Source organism: Aotus nancymaae, unplaced genomic scaffold (assembly GCF_030222135.1).
Source record: "Aotus nancymaae isolate 86718 unplaced genomic scaffold, 86718_ANA_hifiasm-v0.15.2.pri h1tg000057l, whole genome shotgun sequence".
Taxonomy (NCBI): domain Eukaryota; kingdom Metazoa; phylum Chordata; class Mammalia; order Primates; family Aotidae; genus Aotus; species Aotus nancymaae.
In genome coordinates, this window is record NW_026988471.1 from 72,348,592 (window position 1) to 72,369,060 (window position 20,469).

Consider the following 20,469-nt stretch of genomic DNA (forward strand, 5'->3'; position numbering starts at 1 on the left):
CCCAATCTAGAGAGAGGGGCTTGGATTGCAATAAGAGGGACTTAGGTTAAATACGCAGAAGAACTAACTCCCATGTTTATTCGAGGTAGGCATGGCGGGAGAGGGGAGCCTGGGCTTTGACCTGCACCATCTGTGAGACCAGGGTGGCTCACTTTCCACCACTGCTTTGCAGCCAGAGCTGGAGGCCTGGTGGGTGAATGGTGGCCATCTCTCCATTATGTGCTCCAGAGGAACACCTGCCAAAGACCTGCAGCACTTCTAGACCCTTCCCACCACAGTGCAGCCCCCAGCTCCCTCTTCTCTTAGCTGTCCCAAGGCAGGCAAGGTGGTTGACTAAGGAGAGAAACTCAGCCACAGAAAACAATCAGATGTAGCATTTCCTAGGGGCTTGGACTTGGAGTCCAAGCCCTCTGGTGTTTCCTCTCCTATGAGCACCTGGCTTCTGCGACCTTGGGCTAGTACCATGGCTTTTCTGGGCCACCAATTCCCCAGAAAAGCCAGGAGCAAGGTGAACTGGATGACCCTGAAAATCCTTCCAATTGGGAGGGTCTTTAATTCTGTGTCATGCATTTTCTTTGCCCTAGGTCCCTTCTCTGTGCAGGCAGGCGGAGTTATGAGAGCTACTAGAAGCACAGAAGTACATACAAGCACATGGGTGACTCTGGCCCTGGCCTAGGACCCTGGGCTCAGGCTGATTGCACAGACAGATACAATGGCTTAAGGGAGTGCTGGGCTGGGACAGGGATGCCAGAGACCACTGAGAAATACCGGCCCTTCCCTCTTCAGGGCTCCTAGGCAACCCAGAGCCCACGGCTCCATTTGGAGTTCCCAGACTGCAGCTTTCCCGGGGTGGGAGGTAGGGGAGGGAGCATCCCAGCATCCATGACAAGGCTGGGCCCTGTAGGTATGAGATGAGGTCCTGCTGACTTCCATCCTGGTGTGCCTTGAATGGTGTCCCCCAAGACAGGAGCCCCACTCCCAGAGAGTGGGAGTCCTCCTCAAACTCTGGGGCTCTGGAAGGAAGCCACCCCAGTTCTCGCCTCCCAGGGACATTGGGGCCTAAGGCAGGTCACCCCCTCCTCCTGCTCTAAGTCCTCGAAGCCCCAATACCCCCAGCCTCTTGTTTTCACTTCCCCAATTTCTCTCTCCAGGAGCCCTTACCTCTCCCCTACCTCACATGGGGCCCTGACTGAAGCAGGTCCATCCTGAAATCACAGATTCAGAAGCAACTCCCTCTGGCCACAGCCCCTGTCTTCTTGTGAGCTCAGTCAGTGCAGACACCTTCTGGGCCCTCTTGGGTCTGCTCCTCTCCGTCAGCTTAGCTCCCACCTTCACTCCAACCCAGCATGGATCCTGTGGTCCTCGGCTCCTCTAGGCTGTTGCCCATCTCTGAAGCCCCCTTACTCTCAACCTGACAAAACTCCAGCAGAAAGTTTGGCCCTCCCTGTTCTGGCCCATAGCACCTTCTGGTGAACAGGCCCTGGCCACACCCCCAGACTATGTGTTGCTCAGCCTCCCTCACCTCTCATTCTCCCCTCTGGATGTCTCACCCCTTCTTTGTGTCCTCAGACCCCTGACTTTCTGCCCCTTCCACTCCTCTCTGCTCAGTCACAAGAACACAGGAGCCACTGGAACAACTTCTTCAATTTTCCCACCCCTGAACCCCATGCCCAGCGGTATCTTACTCCCACCCCACTCCTCTTCCACCTACTGAAGTGGGGAGGGGTCTCCCCGTGCCAAGGCTGATTCCCTCGTCTGTGTTCTGGTTCCCCCTCTTCTTCATGGACTTTCCTCCCCCAGCATCATCCTCTCAGTGTCCTCAGCATCTCTCCTGGTGCCTTCCCTACTGCATTTACACAAGCCCCTGTCTCTCCCATTTAAAACAAGGATAGGCTGGGCAGCACTCTGGGAGGCTGCGGCAGGAGGATCACAAGGTCAGGAGTTCGAGACCAGCCTGGCCAAGATGGTGAAACCCCGTCTCTACTAAAAATACAAAAATTAGCTAGGCATGGTGGCGGTGCCCGTAATCCCAGCTACTCGGGAGACTGAGGCAGAGAACTGTTTGAACCTGGGAGGTGGAGGCTGCAGTGAGCCAAGATCGTGCCACTGTACTCCAGACTGGGTGACAGAGCGAGACTCTGTTCCCCCCCCTTAAAAAACCAAGGACAAATACATAAATAAAAGCCCCTCCTAATATCACATCTTGTTGCAGCTGTGGACCTGTCTTTCTCATTTTTCCCCTTACCTGTCACCTGGGCCCCCTCTTTGGGAACAGGGTTTGGCTATATTGCCTGAGACACCAATGGATACTCTGTAATCTCATGAAGTGTGACCTCTCGGCAGAGTCTGACCCTGTGGATGCCCACTTATCCTGATCACATGTGGTCCGGCTCTGCCCTCACCCCCTGGCTGCTTGTCCTTGGACCCCACTGGGGTGGGAGCCTCACCTACCACCCTCACTCACTTCCAGCGCCATTCGCATGTTGGTATCCTCTACTTCTATCCCTCCAGTCTAAGCCTCTCTCCTCATTCCAGATGCAGGGCCAACATCCCACAGGCTCCTCAACCCCGCGTGTCCATCCAACTGACCCGCTGCCCTCCCTCAAACCTGCCCCCACATGGCTCCATCTCGTTAAGCACCTACATCTGTCTGGTTGCTCAAAACCAAAAGCCAGGCGCACATCCAGCCGGCTCCCATTCCCTCCCACCACAGACAGCTCTTCACCGGATCCTGAAGAAGCTGCCTCCTGACTCCCTCTTTAGGGGCCCTTCTCTCCATGCCCACTGCCAACAGCCTGGTCCAAGCCACCATCACTGCTTGCTGGACGCCTGCCACAGCCTCCTGATGGTTCCTTCTCCGGAGCTCCAACCCAGCCCCATGCAGCAGCACAAGGGCCGCTCAGAATCAGGAATCTGTGGTCTGCCTTGCACAGCCCTTAGGAGGACATTCACCCTCTCTGTTTCAGCTTCCAAGTTCCTGACACCACCCAGCCTCAGCCCCTCATTCTTGGGCCATGTCACCTTGTGGCACTCTCTGGTCGTGCTGCAGACTTTGGTCAGCTCTTGGACATGGCATGTGCTTCCTCCCCTCAGAACCTTCACACCAGGTGTCCGCCAACCTCTTATCTCCCCTCCCATCCCTTTTCATCTGGCCAACTCCAGCCACACTCCCAGTCCCAGTGAAATGCCACTTCCCTCTAGGCTCAGTTTGGTCTGCTGTCTCCTTCCACACCCAGTGGAGCTTCTCCCACCCTAACACTCCCGGCTCCTCATCTGCTGGCCTCTGTTTAATCACGGTGTTGACTGTGTGACCCTCACTCTGAGGGGCAGAGCCTGGGTCAGCCTCATGCACAATTCCAGCCCCAGCACCTAGCAGTGCTAAGGCGTCGGCATGATATGAGTATTTGTTCAGAAATCACCAAATGGTGTTCCCTGCCCTGTCCTTGAGCCCCTCCCCACTGACCTCTGACATCTGCGGGAAGAGGCTGATGGCCAGCGGCAGGGCCAGGCCGAAGGCTGCCAGGCACACGAGGCTTTGCACGGGGAGGAGCAGCCGGGGGCGCGCCTGCAGGAGAGTCGTCCTGTGGGGGAGAGAGGAGAGAGCCCCATGAGACCCCAAGGTGAGGTGGGCCGGCTGCCAGCCACCATGCTGGGTCCCACTCTGTCTCAGGGCCCAGGAAGCGTGGTTCTGGGAGCAGTGCCAGTGTGCAGCTAAATGGACATAGCGGAGTTAGGTCTTTGGGACCTTTCCCAATGGGCACTCCTATCCCAAGGCCCTGCCTTGAAGGGCATGGCTGGCTGAACTCTCAACTACTCAGTTCACGAATGAGCACTTTCGGGGCACCCGCCCACCATGCATACAGCTCCATGCCAAGAAGGCCCCATGTGGGAGAGACGCTGGAAGAGGCTGTCGGCCCCTGTTCCTGAGGAGACTCATAGGAACCTAAGATCGATCTTGAGGTGGCACATAATTAAACAACCAACCAACAAAAGTAGGTCCAAAGTTCAGGGGAGATGACAAAGCACATACACGTGGGCACATGCCAGCCAGGAGAGAGGTGATCCTCCTCTGTGTGAGAAAATAGAAGATACCCACTGGCCACCTCATCCATTTAAACCCAAGGGCCACAGAGGGGGCAGTGACTCATCCAAGACCAAGTCTGCAAGAGGCCAGCAGAGCTGCTGCCTGGATGCCTGACTCCCCGAGGGTGCTGTCACCCCAGCTGGTCTCCTTTGCCAGCTTTGTCACCAACACAACACAGCTGGCACCCTCTCCCTATGGCTGGCTTCGGAGCTGGTTTCCTGGGCAGGAGAGAGGGCATGATAAACCTCCCTGCAGGGCCCAGGATCCCCAGACAGTGTGGGGACATACCAACTGGCCAATGTGCCTGTACCACGTTCCTTGGAGCTTCCCGTTTTGCCTAATACAGCAGGCCCTTCATCGGGGACAGCAGCATTCCACTTGGGGAGGCCTGGGATGACTAGACTTTGTACCGGGGGATGTTGGGCAGGCACTAAATCTGACCTCAGTAACTGGCAGCCTCAAGTGACAGGCTCCTGGTGTGAAGGGGAAATAATCCAGGCTCTTGTCTGCCGCCCCCAGCAGGGCTGACCATGGCCACAGGCAGGTAAGGGGCCCTCCTAAGGGCAGAGCCCCAATGTAGGAGGGCAGTAAACCCCATATACCTTGACCTCTTGAGACGAGAATCCCAACAGCACCTGGGCCTAAGGCAGCAAAATTGGGAGTAGTTTTCAAAAGTTAAAGTGTATCAGATGGGCTGGGCAGCTAGTTAAACATGCAAACTCCCAGGGGCTGCTTACAACCAAGAAATCCAGATTCAATGGGCACTGGACCTGGAAATGTGCATTTTAATCAACCCTTCATGAAGTCTAAAAGGGTGATCCCAGATCACACTTCTGACAAATCCTGCCCCTGGATGTTCCTGCTCAGGTATTAATAAAGATTCCATCTGTAATCCCAGCATTTTGGGAGGCCAAGGCGGGCGGATCATCTGAGGTCAGGGGTTCAAGACCAGACTGGCCAATGTGGTGAAACCTCGCTTCTACTGAAAATACAAAAATTAGCCTGGTGTGGTAGCACACGCCCATAGTCTCAGCTACTCGGGAGGCTGAGGCAGGACAATCTCTTGAACCTGGGAAATGGAGGTTTCAGTGAGCCAAGATCACACCACTGCACTCCAGCCCATAGAGCAAGACTCTGCCTAAGAAAATAAATAAATAAATAAATAAAGATCCCATTACTTGCAAATACTATGCAAGCAAAAGGGTGAGTCCTGGTCTGGCATACAGTAAGTGCTCAGAGAATGCGTGTCATTATTGTTGTTGCTATTGCTCATGCTACCTGCAGGATGGTAGGATACTGGTAGCCCACCTGTCCTGCAGCCCTTCCCACTGGCCCAGACCCCGAGGTTTGTCCAGCTGCTAAATTTGGCCTGAATTAAGCAATTGGAAAGGGGAGTTTCCACAGGATTGAGCAGCAGGACCAAGGTGCCTAAATCAACCTCAAATCCCTCTGATCCCCCTAACCCACAGATAGCATCCCCATCCTCTCTCTCTCCTCCATGCTAGCCCATGCCAGCCTGGGCTTCCTTAGGGGTCACGGAGGGGCTGGGAATAAGGCTGAGAGTGCCCTGAGATGAACTTCTCAAGCAAGACAAGGAGGAGAGGGGGACACAAAGCTCATTCTCCAAGCTTCATACAGGGCCCATAGCCCTGCTTGGAGGAGGCTGTGGAAGGATGGGGCTGCCCTCCTGTTCCAGTGGCAGTGACTAGAAAGGTGTGGAGTCCCTGGAAGCACAGCTCCAAGGGTCCGTCCCTGCTCACAGCCGTGAGAGCAGGGAAGGGTGAGAAAAATAAACAGAGGAGCTCCTTGATGGCAGGTGAACAGCAGGCCATGGGCTCAGTCCTTGGGACCTGCTTGTGGGGACACTGGACAGACCCCTTCCTGCGGGGCTGTGACCAAGGCTCCTTTCTCAGGGTGGCTGGTTGAAGTCTTCACTGCGAAAGGGGTCCAGGAAGCCCCAGGCCTGGGATCCCAGCTCAGGAAGGAGGCAGGCCTGAGGCTGAAACAGGAGCCTTGGAAGCCCCAGCCCAGAGCAGGCCAGAGAGTGAACACAGCAGGACAGGGGGAGAGGAGGGGGGAGGAAAATGGCAAGGAGGGATAGAAAAGCAGCTGGGGGAATTAAAATATGCAGATGGAGAGATGTGCAATGCTTGGGAGAAAGGAAAGACCCGGAGTCCAGGAAGTAAAGGAAGCTGGGGGAGCGGACTCAGGGCTGTGGCCTGGACCCAGAGCCAACTCAGACCCAGCCTGGTGCCTCTGTTGGCCCCCTTCATTCCAGGGACTGGAAAGCTGGGCTGGGTCTGAGCCAGCTAGAGCCCTCCTGATCCACCCTGGGTCTAAAACTAGCTTCCTCCCCAACAAGGTTGGTGCTGCAGTGTGAACCCCTGGTACACTCAGGGGAGCTGGAGGGTGGTGGAGAGGGAGGGATGGCACTCAGTGGACTGCAGCCCCAGAGGCAGCCCAGTGCTCTGGGTTGGGGATGGAAGCTCCTCTGCTTCTGACTTGAGATTCTTCTCCTTTCAGTCTCAGAGTCAAGGCCAACTGAACACGCAGAGCTCCCACCTTTCTCTTCCCAGCAGGAAGCCCAGGGATCTTGGCTCTGAGAGTATCAACTGACGCCAGAGGCGAAGCAACGCAGGTCCCAGCCCCTGGCCCCACACAACAGCTTGTCCCCACCATTGCTGTGCATTCCTTCAGCACTTGGAGCACAGTTTTAGTTTGCACTCCATTAATTTGCACATAGGCTGCTTTGTAAGTGTTCTTTTGTCTTTTCTTCCCTGGCTGTCCTGACTCCCTCACCCAAACAGGGGCTCCCCAAAAGAATGGGGGCTGCCTTCCTCATCAGCCTCCTCAGCGGAGGCCCTGCACTAGTGCCCCTGCACCCAAAGGCTATGGGGTGCGTGGCAGGCCCCCAACAAAGAGCCAAAGAACTGCTGGGTGGTGCAAAATGCAAAGCCCCAACGAGTAAGGTGATGAAGGGCAGTGTCCACATTTTCCAGGTGGGAAACTGAGACTGAGAGAGGCTCCACAACCACATTAGACTGGCAGAAAGAGGTGGAGCAGGAATCTAGATTTTATTTTCCTACCAGAGCCTCAGATCGCTCTGCTACATTGCCCTGCCTCTCCTACCACACAGTCCTGCACTTCCAGAGTACATGTGAGATTAGCAAGCCTTCGAGGGCATAAACTGGGTATTATTCATCTTCATATTCTTGGGGGAAGCTGGGCTGAGCTCTTCTTTTCCCAGGGACCCTCCAAGGAACTCAAGGGAAGGACCAATGAAACATGAGGCTGCCAGGAACACCAAACTCTGACCTCTCTTCACCTTATCACAGGGGCTCCTTTGGAGCCTGAGATGTGAGAGTATGTGGCACCCCAGACACTAGACAAGTCCCAGGCTGGGGAGGTTCAGACCCAGAATCATCACCCTACTTCCCATTGATACGGAAGTGGGGAAGGGAAGTGCTGGGAAGGGAAGGGCATGGTCCCTTTAAATGATAGGGAATGGGGGAAGGGAAGGGCGTGGCCCCTGGTTAGGGCTCCACCCCCATGCCTGCACCCAGGGGCCCAGGGACCTAAGTGGGGACAGGCATTTTTTGTTTTCCTGCACAAATGTTGCATTTCCCAAGACCACCCTGGCCTGCCACACCCTGATCCTGTGCCTAAAAAAGCCCTGAGACCTGGCCAGGTGCAGTGGCTAACGCCTGTAATCCCAGCACTTTGGGAGACCAAGGCAGGTGGATCACCTGAGGTCAGGAGTTCGAGACCAGCCTAGCCAACACGGTGAAACCCCATCTCTACTAAAAATACAAAAATTAGCCAGGCATGGTGGCACGAGCTTGTAGTCCCAGCTACTCAGGAGGCTGAGACAGGAGAATCACTTGAACCCAGGAGGTGGAGGTTTCGGTGAACCAAGATCATGCCACTGCACTCCAGTCTGGGCAACAAAAAGCGAAACTCTGTCTCAAAAAAAAAACAAAACAACAAAACCCCGAGACCCTAGCAGGCAGATACACAGGCAGGTGGACATCCAGAAGAGCACATCAGTGGAGAAACACACAAGTGGCTGGATGTTGAGAGGACATCGAGGGGAGCACATTGGCAGAAGAGCACACTGACAGACGCTGGCCACCGACTAGCAGAACAATGCGGAGGTTGGCTGGGGCAGTAGGGAGGAGAACCTGGGCCGCTGAACAGCCTGACTCCAGGGGAAAACCAATCTCCCTTCTGGCTCCCCTATCTGCTGAGAGCTATTTCCACTCAATGAAACCTTGCACTCATTCTCCAAGCCCACGTATGATCCAATTCTTCTGGGACACCAAGGGAAGAACCCCGGGATAAAGAAAGCCCTCTGTCCTTGCGATAAGGGAGGAGTCTAATTGAGCTAACACAAGCTGCCTATGAATGGCTAAACTAAAAAAGCACCCTGTAACACACGCCCACTGGGGCTTCAGCTGTAAACACTCACTCCTGGACACTGTTGTGGGGGTGGAGCCCCACAACCTGTCCCTCTGTATGCTCCCCTAGAGGTTTGAGCAGTGGGGCACTGAAGAAGCAAGCCATACCCCCATCATACTCCCTTTGAGGGAGACAAGGAAACTTTTCCTGTTTCACCATGACTCCCAAAGCCAAGTTCAAGCCCTCAAGCTAATGGGACACTAACCATCATTCCATTTTCTGCCAACATCTCTGCCAACTGGAGAGGCATCGCAGAGCATGTTTTTCCCCAGCAAATTCTTGCAGAAGGACAGGTCCCTGGATGAGCGTAGCTGACCCAGCTTCACACCCCACCCCCCGCCTTCTTGTCATTCTCAGGATAGCTGTAGATGTGCTGGGAATACAGCATCTTGAGATAAGGAGGGACTCTCTGGGACAGCCTGGGCTCATGTTCCCACCTCTTCTGGAACAGGATGTCCTGCAACACTTTAGCACAGCAAGCCGATGTCCCCCTGGGTGCAAACCCCAGGGTGGAGTGCTTTCAGGCTCCCTCAGTTGCAGTGTGATGTGGTATGTGGGTGGAAGAGACTCCATCCTCCCTGGGCAGCTTCCTCAAGCCATGGGGCACCAGCGTGCCATAAGTCTCAGGCACCCATTGTCCCTGAAGCCTACCCGTGAGGAATCAAGCTGCTGCACTTGACTTGTGCGAGCGTTCTACCTCACTGAACTTGTGGTGCAGGTAACAGAATGAGCAGTGCTCACTGAACCTGCTCCAGAATTCCAAGGTTCAGGACTCAGCAGTCTCAAGGACAGAACTACCTTCCTCACCTGCCCTGCTGGCTCCCTGTGCGTACATGCAGTCCCTGGTATTTAGGGAACTCAGTTCATGAAGGGGCTACATATATGAGTCAGGGGCACAAAAGAGACTACACCTGTTTTTGTCTGCTGCAAACTTCCATACCACAGGAATTTTCTTAATCCCAGTGCTCACCAGGCCATGCCCATGCTCAGGTATCCCCAGAGGCTCCACCCTCTTCTAGGGTGAGAGAGGAATCATCTCAGCTGGGCACACAGGACCCCTCATCAGCTGGCCCCATGAGTGTACTTCCCTTTAGCCAGGCTGGACACCTCAGTGTCCATGCCACAGGCCTACACCCTGCCCAGAAAGCACGCCCTTCCACAAAAATCCTATCCTGCTCTCTGGGTTGGCCGCAGCCCCTCTCTGGGGACCAGCCCTCCTTACTGCTGGGCCCACAGTGCTTCCTCTTCTCAAGGTCACCTTGGCTGAGTTCACTCACTGCCTGCTGTCACCTGCAGCTGACCTGTGTACAGGTCTTGTCCATCACCCTTATAAAAACACAGGCTTCCTGAGATCAGACCCCAAATCTACTCCTCCCATTTCCATTGAGGGCAGGACTCAAACACACGCTGATTGCATGGTGTGACCTGAAGATGCAAGAGGCAGCCAGTGTGGCTTGAAGAGACCAAGCTTTGCAGCCATATTCCTGAGCCACTGCTGGCTCTGCTATTTCCTAGTAGATGACCATAAGCGGATGATACAACCTGTCTTTGCCTTCCTCTCCTCATCTGTAGAATGAGGATATTATACTTACCTTATTGTGCTGTCCTGAAGGTGAAATGAGAGAATTCATTCACTCACTCATAGATGCTTACTGAGCATCTACTGTATGCCAGGAACTGTGCTAGATGCTGGGCAGGGCAGTGAACAAAAGGATGGACGTGCCTCATGGAGATGACATTCTAGTAGAGCAGACAGAGAATATGCAACTAGAGGAACAATCTCAGATATGGATAAGGGCCGTAAGAAAAATAAAGGATTGCAAGGGAGAGGTAGTAATGAGAAATGGTGACTTCTGATGGGGTAGTCAGGGACGACCTCTTTGAGGAGGTGGCATTCGGGCAGAAACTTGACTGAGAGAGGACTGGGATATGTAAGTGCTTAACAAATGTCAGTTATTATAATTCATATTGTGGGAATAAGAAAGTCCCCAAACAGGGAAGAATCCCTTGTCCTAGAACCCCAGATGGAATACCCCCATCCCTATCCTTATCCCACACACCCCCAATTCCAGCTGCTATCTTGAGGTGTCCCCATGGAGTAGGGTCTCCTTGCTGTCACCTGACCAGCCAGGGGTCTGTGCCTTCAGGCCCCCTCCACCTAAGACCCTCCCCTTGCCTTCTCCCAGGGCCTGCCCTCTCCACGCAGCCTTTTCTCCAGCAGCATTTCAGTCCACCCCTTCAGTTTAGCACTCATTAATTAATAGACTCACTCCATTACTATTATTATGCTCTCTCATTTCTTTACAGTCATGACAGATATGAGTGCTTAGAACATCCCTCTGAGGGAGGCAGGAGGCTATTACTATTTATATTTTGCAAGCAGAAAAACTGAGGCTCAGTAAGGTGGTGATTTGCCCCATAGCGGATACCTACCTGAATCTCATCTTCCTCCCTGAATCCTCAGCCTCTGCCTTCATAAATGGTCCTGCACTATTCACTGAGAGCATGTGAGCACACAAACCCCCGAACCACCAGCTCCTCAGGGGAGGGCCAGCACTGTCATCCTGGTACCCCTCGTGGCACTTAGCCCAGGGTCCTGAATAGTAAAAGTCCAAGAATTCTCACAGAGTGATTCCATGGCACCACCTGGAGAGTCCGAGACAGAGCAAGACACCTTCCACCCTCTATACAAACTGGGACGGGCTTCCTGCTGCCCCCTCATCCCTTGCCTGGGCCAGCTGGTTCTCCCTCCCTCTCCCTCTCCTCCCCGAGGGTGGCCCCTCCATCCTGGCTGCCCCAACTCACTTCTCCAGCATGGACATGATGATCGGGGGTAGCACCAGGATGGGCATGGGCAGGACCACTCGCGTCAGCGCCGTCTCCAGCAGGGCCTGAGGGGCAGGCAGAGGCTGTGGTGAGAGGGGCCTGATGGCTGGTAATGAGACAACACACCCACGTGGAGCCCTAGGTGTGTGCCACCACAATGCACATTTGGCTGAATGGCATTATTCATGGGATTGCTCAGGAAGTCACATTCCAAACATCAAAAAAAGCCACTGGCCTTCTTTTATCTTTTTTTTTGAGACAGTCTTGCTCTGGCCCCCAGGCTGGAGTGCAGTGGCGTGATCTCAGTTCACTACAACTTCCGCCTCCCAGGTTCAAGTGATTCTCCTGTCTCAGCCTCCTGAGTAGCTGGGATTACAGGTGCACACCACTATGCCTGGCTAATTTTTGTATTTTAGTAGGGATGGGATGGGGTTTCACCATGTTGGTCAGGCTGGTCTAGAACTTCTGATCTCAGGTGATCCACCCACCTCAGCATCCCAGTGTTGGGGTTACAGGCGTGAGCCACTATGTCCAGGCTCCAATGGTCTTACCACACACATCTGAGAAGAGCAGATTCCCATCATTTGCCACATGTGGGGGACACCCTGGCAGCCCCAGGAATGCGCAGTGCTCAGGGAGGTGGTTGAGCACCTTGGGGGTGGCGGGTGCAGCCTCCCATGCCCAGTGCGCACGGGGACTGGGGAGCAGCTCTAAAAGCAAGGCTGACACAGACAGCTGGGGCCTGTTGAGCCACTGGGGCTCATGGAGCCAGAGGAAGACCGAGCTTCTGGAATTTACTTTTTGTTGTTGTTGAAATGGAGTCTCGCTCTGTCACCCAGGCTGGAGTGCAGTGGTGTGGTCTTGGCTCACTGTAGCCTCTGCCTCCAGGGTTCAAGGGATTCTCCTGCCTCAGCCTCCCCAGTAGCTGGGATTACAGTCATGAGCTACCACACTCAGCTAATTTTGGTATTTTTAGTAGAGATGGGGTTTCACCATGTTGGCCAGGCTGGTCTCGAACTTCTGACCTCAGGTGATCGGCCCACCTCAGCCTCCCAAAGTCCTGGGATTACAGGCATGAGCCTCGTATTTATTTATTTTTTAAACATGTCTTAAAGACAAAGATTTGCAAGATCTTGTGTCTCTTGGCTATGGATGAGTTTCTCAGTGACAAGAGGTGTGATCTATAAGGGAGACACTCTTCAGTTGGGTGTCTGCAGGGTTTCCCTGGGGGTCTGCCTGGGGCCTTGCTCCAGGGGCTCCCAAGGGATTCCTGGGGAGGGAGGGGGGGCGGTGTCCCTGGCCGGAGAACAGCTCAGTGGTGATTCTGAGCTCCAACAGCCATTGTGGTGAGTTCCTTTAGCCCCAGGAGTGCCAGTCCTCAGATGAGGCTCCAGGAACAGCTCACAGCCCACAGACGCCAGGAGTCCCTCCCCAGACAGCAGAGAACTAAGCAAGCCAGACTGAAGAGAGCCCAGACCACTTGGGTTTCCTTGTTGTATGACACTGAGAGGAATTATCATGGCTGTCCTCCCTCATGGGGGCTGGGGAAAAGAATAGGGCTGGGATAGGAAGGTAGGAAACTGAGACTAAATACCCTCTGCTGATGGGCTCAGGGCTGAACATTTCTCCCAGGAACCTAGGCTCTTTATGGTCAGCCTCAGGAAGGCCTGGGAGAGGCCCCTCCAGTCTCTGGAACAGGTTTGGGAATAACATGAGGGTCCAGTGCCAGTGCAGGCAGCAGAGGATGCAGTGTGAGCACGACACCCCCAGCCCCTTGTCCTAAAAACCCTGGAGGGACACTGACTTGGACAGAGCTCTTCCCAGACCAAAGTCTGAATAAGAAGGCCTCATGACTGGGGTAGGGCTTGGGAGCCTTCATGGGAGCTGATGAGGACAGTGGCTAGAGCAGGCGTGCATGCTCAACCACTTCATGGCTCACCCTCAGCCCCCATCCTGTCCCATGCCCAGCACAGAGGCCAGAGCCCAGGGCAGCAGGACAAGCCACTAACCATCATCTGGACAAAGGCTAGGAAAGGAGAGGGGGATGTACACATGGGCTGCACTTTCTTTTTTTTTTTGGAAACGAAGTTTCATTCTTTCGCCCAAGCTGGAGTGCAGTGGCGCAATCCTGGCTCAATGTAACCTCTGTCCCCCTGGTTCAAGCAATTCTCCTGCCTTTGCCTCTCTAGTAGCTGAGATTATAGGCATCCACCACCATACCTGGCTAATTTTTGTATTTTTAGTAGAGATGGGGTTTCGCAATGTTGGCCAAACTGGTCTCAAACTCCTGACCTCAGGTGACCACCCCCTTAGCCCCCCAAAGTGCTAAGATTACAGGCGTAAGCCACCATGCCTGGCCTGTGTTTTCATTTTTTAAACTGCAATTGCTAGAGTGGTGGAGCCTATGTAACCAGGGGTGAAAGAGGGTCTTGTAACAAAATATTCTCTAAACCTCTGCAAGCCTCAAATCCCTGGACCTCACGGCACTCGCTCCCCGGTGAGCTCTCACCTGCAGAAGTGCCTATTACCCCAGAACCATAAGCCACTGGCCTCCTAGGCTTCCTTGCCCTATCTAAGAGGATGTGAAGGGCCTGGGAGGCAGGGCCCTGGGCAGAGGGAGAGGGAAGAGAGCTCTGGGAGAGTCTCCTCTGCCCTCACCAATTAACACCTCCTCTGGGTGAGACAAGCAAGAATCTGGATCCTGAGGGGCTGGGACAAGAGATAGGACTTTTCACAGCAGTGAGGGCATGTCCAGGGGAACAGGCTGGAAGCCAGAGGCCTGAACTCATGCAGGCTGGAGGTGGGGGCGGGGTGAGGAGGAGACATCAAGAGGCGAAAACCAGGGTACTCTGGAGAGAAGCCTGTGGAAGACATATGCTAAGGGAAAACCACTCCCCTCCCTGTTGCTGGCCTCCCCAACCCTGCAAGCCCCCAGACCCACGTGTCTGGCTGCGATCTTGGAGGAGCCCACGAGGTTGCCATCGCTGTCCAGGACATCAATCCCTTCCTCCAGCTCCCCGTACCGCATCAGGACCACATTGCAGATATTGGCACTAGCTGCAGAGAGAGGGGGTGCAGAGAGCAGGATGAGGAGGAGGATGGCATTCCACTTGAAGGGAGGTCACTGTGCTTCTCCCTACCCAAGCCACAGGGTTCTGCGTTCAAATGCATGGGCAAAGGTTGGGGAAGGGGTGGTTCTGTTGTCCATCTGCCTATTAGCCTGGCAAGGGATCTGGGGGCCCTTGGGAACCTGGGCTCAGGGAGCGGCCACGTATCTAGAGGCTGCTTTCCTCTCCTCTGGGGCAGGCCCCCTAGCCAGGCCAAGTGGGTGTCCATCTGGGAGGGCTCTCTGGCCTGAAGCCACATTCCCCACCAACCCAGGCCTGATGTTCCACTGTCACTGGGGCCCTTGGGCTGCCCCATTCTCTTGAATTACCCATCCCACATTCAACCCCCTCTGTCTCCGAGTGAATCAGGTTCCCAGAAATTTGCCTACCCTGAAAGCAGGTGCCAGAGAGGCAGAAACCTCAGTGTTCACCCAGCACCACCCCCTCATCATATGGATGGAACACTGAGGATCAGAGAAGAGGAGTGACTTATCTGAGGTCACACAGCAGAGTGGGACAGAGCAGAAAGGCTACAGTGCCTATGCCTCCTGAATACCCATGGGGCAGGAGGGTTAGGGCGGGGGCGGTGGGCTGAGTTAAAGGAAGACCTTCTCCATTCTTGCTTCCTATGGTTGAGTTCCTGCCTTTGGCTAGGCCCCTCTGCCCTCTGAGATCCTGGGGACCTGGGCTAAGGGGAGGATTCCTGGTTCCGTAGTGAAGTACTGGTTGCTGAAGTCTGGGGCCACGCATCAGTTGGCGACTAGCTCAGGGAGCCTCCTTCTGCTCCCCTGGCCTGGGACTCACATGACTGGGCAGGCTCCATGGCCTGGTGCAGTGTGGGTGTTGACCCTGCCTGAACTCTCCCAGCCTTGCTTCAGGCTGGAAGTGGGGGAACCTGGGAGGGGTGGGCAGGTGGGGAGTAGGGGGTGACAAATTTCGGAGCCTGCCTGCCTCACTCCTCCCCCCAAAGCGCCTTGCTGTGTTTAAAGTTTTAATTTTTGCTAATTAATGTCAATTAATTTTGTATAATGAGTGTTTAATTTTGGGGAGTGTGTGAGCCTGGGAGCGACTGCAGTTCTGGGCTGTGAACGCTGATTAGCATCAACACCTGCTGCTTCCCCCTCCCTCCAGTGGGGGGAGGCACCAGGGTTTGGGGAGCTGGAGGGTGGCGGGGCCTAGTGGGCAGGCGGAGTGGGAGGGAGACCACAGATGCTCCTGGGGCCTGAGCCAACAAGCGGTCCAGGGTGCTCACAGCTGGGAGACAAGGTTCTGTGGGTGAGGTGTGGCTTGAGACCCTGGGGGCCTCAGTCGCCTGTTTCATTAAAATAGGGAGGTGGAATAAACAGGGCAAGACAGAGAGGCTCTGCAGTCTTTGGAGAAGAAAAGCAGGAGGCCAAATACAGTTCTAAAATGTATTTACAGCACACACGCCATCTTCGAGCATCACTCCTGCTTCCACCAACGTTCAGCGCAGCAGGAACCAAAGGCAGTCCTTCTGCGGCCCAGGGTTTCCTGCCCCGCAACAGGCATGCTCACCTGCTCTAAACAGCTGTTCTCCACCAGGGGCGGATTTGTGGGGCATTTGGCCACATCTGAGGGCATTTTCAGTGATTGTAATCTGGGGGTCGGAGGTTGCTGCAGGCATCTGGTGGGTAGAGGCCAGGGATGCTGCTAAACATCCCACAAGGCACAGGACAGTCTCCCCACTAAAGGATTATCTGGCCCCAAAATGTCAATGGTGCTGACATTGAGAAACCCTCATTTTTACCACAGGCAGTGAGGGACAGAATTAGGAAGCTGAATCCAAGGTAAAGGAGATCCGGTCAGCAGGGCATGACAGAGAGGGGTTGGAAGCCTGAGTTTGGGACCATCAGGCTTGGGTTCCAATTCTGGCTCTGTATCTCTCCCCTCTCAGCCCCAGGCACCCAGGGCTCAGGGCCCAGAAGGGCCCCTCAGGGTGGCCTTGGGAAGCGGCCACCTGGACTCTGTGTTAGTGACACACCCTCTAGTGGCCGTAGGGAGGCTATGCATCCCTCACGCCCTTGGGGCGGTCATGCTCTCGGTTCCCAGGAGACCTAAGAAAATTGTTGAAGAGGCCGGGCGAGGTGGCTCATGCCTATAATCCCAGCACTTTGGGAGGCCGAGGCGGGTGGATCACGAGGTCAAGAGATAGAGACCATCCTGGTCAACGTGGTGAAACCCTGTCTCTACTAAAAATGCAAAAATTAGCTGGGTGTGGTGGCGTTCGCCTGTAGTCCCAGCTACTCGGGAGGCTGAGGCAGGAGAATTGCTTGAACCCAGGAGGCGGAGGTTGCAGTGAGCCGAGATTGTGCCATTGCACTTCAGCCTGGGTAACAAGAGCGAAACTCTGTCTCAGAAAAAAAGAAAAGAAAAGAAAAGAAAACTGTTGAAGAGGATAGTGGGGATTTCTGCCCTGAAAGGCATCCATCCCTGCCCTCTGAGAACCCTGTCCACCATATCACCACCACCATTCCAGGAAAGGCAAAGTTACAGGAATGTGGTCCAGGAGACAAGCATCCTGCTAAGGTCGGGAGCTACCAGTTCACTCTGGGAACTTAAGCCATTGCCACCCCAACCCCACCTCGGCTTCTCCCAGGATAAAATAAAGGGCAGCATTTAGGGTCTCCATGGGATTTCTGGGTGCTGGCTGAGCTCACACAAAATGTCAGCCTCTGCACCTGTGCCCATGCCCAGGTCAGGGGAAGCTGGGGATAGCTTAAATGCCTCTAGCCCCCATTTTAGGTGTGTATGCATAGCGGGGACAAAGAGAAGAGAGTGTGGATCTGCAGGTGGTGGTGGACCAGCCCTGGTTCATGGCAGCATCTCCCTCCCTCCCCATAATCCCCAAACATAAAACATGGGCCAAGCAGGACAGCTTTGGTTCAAACACAAAACCACTGAGAAGAAAGATGAAGCATAAAAGGAAGTAAAAACCCAGCCTCCTTCCCCTCAACCAGCCCCTCCAGGACATCTCCAAAGCTGCCTGGATGGAAAAAAAGACAGAGAAAACCCTAAAAGCCATCTCAGAATGATGGTACCCCCCAGGCTCCTCCCTTGAAACAGCCAGTTCTTACTGCCTCCATAGATGGTACATGACCTGCAAGCAATTCTGTTGACTGTGTACACTGGTTAGCCATTTATTGAGCACCTGCTGTATGCACAGGCTACCAGCCATCCCTGCCCTTCAGCAATGGGAATGCCAGCCTGTCACATTGATTTCATTTCCATGAGTTCATCTGGAACTTTCAATTCTGCCATATCCTTTTCAAACTGTCCCAGATCCCTCCCATCCCACTCCCGGCAAGTCCAGTTCTTGTGACAGGGACACTGAGACTAAGCAAACGATACAGAGAGAGAGAGAGAGAGACAGAGAGAGAGAGAGAACGAGAGCACGCACAACCCTGGGCCACGGGTCTCCTCTCTAACACACCAGCCAGATCTATTATTGATGGTATCAGCAGGTTAATTAAGCAGCCTGTTAGTAATGATGTTAAGAAAGCTGGCACATTTTCAACTCAGACTGACACCACTCAAGACTCAGGCATAACTGATGTTTGAGCAGCAATGTGGGAGATGTCAAGGAATGAGAGAGAAAGAGGAGAGAGAAAGGCATGACTTCTTGATGATGGCAAGCTCAGTGTTAAGTCCCGAGGAAAATTTGCTCTTGCCTGCTGCAGATGTTCTCACATCTGACCCATTACGATGCAAAATCATGGATTGTGAAAAGCTAATGAAGCACCCAGTGTAAAAGGGGCAGTGTGGGGAAGAAGAAAGAGCAGTACATGGAAAGACAAATGTGCAAGAAAGTTTTCCAAAAGAAGATCATAGGGGAGCCTGCCCCCCAAACTAGGGCAAGAATAGACAAGCAGATCCATGCAGTACCCTGGTCCTGCAACACACCCACCTGTTGGGGAAATTAATTGGTGGAAAAGCCGTTATATCAACTCACAGGGAAAGGACCATTTAAACATGGACGCGTAGCAATAGGCTACTGATTTGGGGAAAATAAACTACCATAACTCCTCAATTCTACAATGCACTTTCCCAGATTTTAATGTTTTAAAAATCATGATGTGCCTTACAATGAAAGTCAGCAAAAAAGGAACCTTACCTTCTACTCAAAATTGCCTGTACATGTGTGAACTTAGCCATGTGCAGAGCTATCCGTTCATTCAAGTGTCACCTCAGCTGACCACAGCAATCCATACAGAATTTGAACTTAAACTTAGATTCCTAATTGTTGCCTAAAACATCTTTCTAAAACTTACACTATAATGGAGCACGGACATGAAAAGTTATTGTACATGCAGAAGATCGTCTGCCAGATACCAGGCAATGCAATTAAAGACAGTAGAAATTGCCAAACCATAGATAGCTACCCTAAAGAAATGCTTGCCCATATGCACAAAGAGACATTTACAAGGATGTTAATTATAGCACTGTTTGTAAGAGCAAATAATTAGAAACAACCTAAATGTCCACCATTAGGGAACTCACATGGGAAGATCTCCAAAACAAACTGTTATGTGAAAAAAGCTACTGAGTATGTACATGATGATTTACTGTATGTAAAACCCTGTAATTGACATATGCACATATATGTGTGCATAAATCCACAGGTAATGTTTTGGAAGGTTCACAGCTCACAGAGTGGTCCGCTTAGGGAAAGGAATTCAATTTGAGAATTAGGGATTGTTGAAAGACTTCCACGTTTTTACATCAAATTTTTCTATAATATTTAAATTTTTAGAGTGAGAATATAATCATGTTTCAATTACAATCCCCCCCCCCAAAAAAAACTGCCAAACTTCTTGAAGAAGATCACACAAATTTTAAAGAGAACAGGGATTGATGTAACCTAGTCTTGGGTCCCACACTTCGGTACCTACAGCTTCTTAAAGGAGCTGATTAATTTCAGGAATATTTTTTCTTCAAGTAAAGAAAAAAAATGAGACACAAGTATAACCAAATCAGAAATGCAAACAAAAAATTCCCAATATTCTTTTACATGCTTTGAAATTATACCATTCATCTTAAATGGGCTAAAGGAGTCAAGATTAGAAGCAGGACTACAAAAAGCAGTGGTGGCCACGATGCTGTGTTTAACAACCAATGCCCAAAAAAGAACAAGAAAAATGTGAAGGAGGCTTAGACTCCAACTCTGTGGTACTAAAGAAAGTGACTTGTATTGAATGTGTAAGTGAATGCTGGCTTATTCCTTCCAATGGACACTAATTATAGTTCTCTCTTCTTCTAAAAGGCTATTATGTTAATACCTCTTATAACTCAGGCATCTTAGAAACACGGCATTCAAGATCGATTTAGAAACCATACTATAAGAAATGGGGACCTCGGAAGTGATATTTATTACATATGATAAACAAAGGGCTACTAATCTTAAGTTATGGAGGTCATGACGACTGACTCCCAAGAGCTATTCTACCCCTCTGAGATTAATCCAAACTAATAGTAATAATCCTCCAACAGGCAGTGACTGGTCTAGGAAGAAGCACATGACCTGATCCCAGACAACCAGGAATATCTGCTGGGGACTTCTAGGGAAGGTCTCCTCCCATCTAAGAAGGGGTGAGAGGCGATCCTCTGAACACTGTGGGACTGGATGTGATGCTTGGAGCCTGAGATGAAGCCCACAGGGAAGCCAGCACAGTAGTGTCGGGGGAACCACCCTGGATGCCCCACCTGAGACCCCCTTTTTGTAAAGTAATAATAGATTCCCTTATTATTTAAACCTCAACAGTTTGTGTTGAGGGTTTCAGCTAATTTTAGCCAAAATAGCCATACAATGTGTAAAGGCTTTAAAAATTAAGAAAAAGATATGGTGATCAAAATCATGAAAAAATAAATGAGTAGATAATTCATAAAAGATTAAAAAACTAATAAACATGAACTCGATCTTACTAATAATCAAGGTTAGGTTTCTAGATCTGAGGGAAAAAAATCTGCAGTTCTTTA

The 20,469-nt window shown here is 52.5% G+C and overlaps 1 protein-coding gene across 9 annotated transcripts in view; it reads right to left on the reverse strand.

Annotated features, from left to right (window-relative positions):
* Positions 1–20,469, reverse strand: part of SFXN5 (sideroflexin 5) — a 128,089-nt gene that overhangs the window by 15,889 nt on the left and 91,731 nt on the right. For 7 of the 9 annotated variants that reach the window (XM_064364237.1, XM_012475662.2, XM_021670733.2 and 4 more), the window contains 3 exons: positions 14,310–14,425; positions 11,348–11,433; positions 3,464–3,581 (listed from right to left, as the gene is read on the reverse strand). In XM_064364237.1, coding sequence (XP_064220307.1) covers positions 3,464–3,581; positions 11,348–11,433; positions 14,310–14,425 — 320 coding nt within the window. Of the gene's footprint in view, positions 1–3,463; positions 3,582–3,654; positions 10,283–11,347; positions 11,434–14,309; positions 14,426–20,469 lie in introns of those variants that run through there. The other 2 variants (XM_012475664.3, XM_064364238.1) reach the window with 2 other exon arrangements.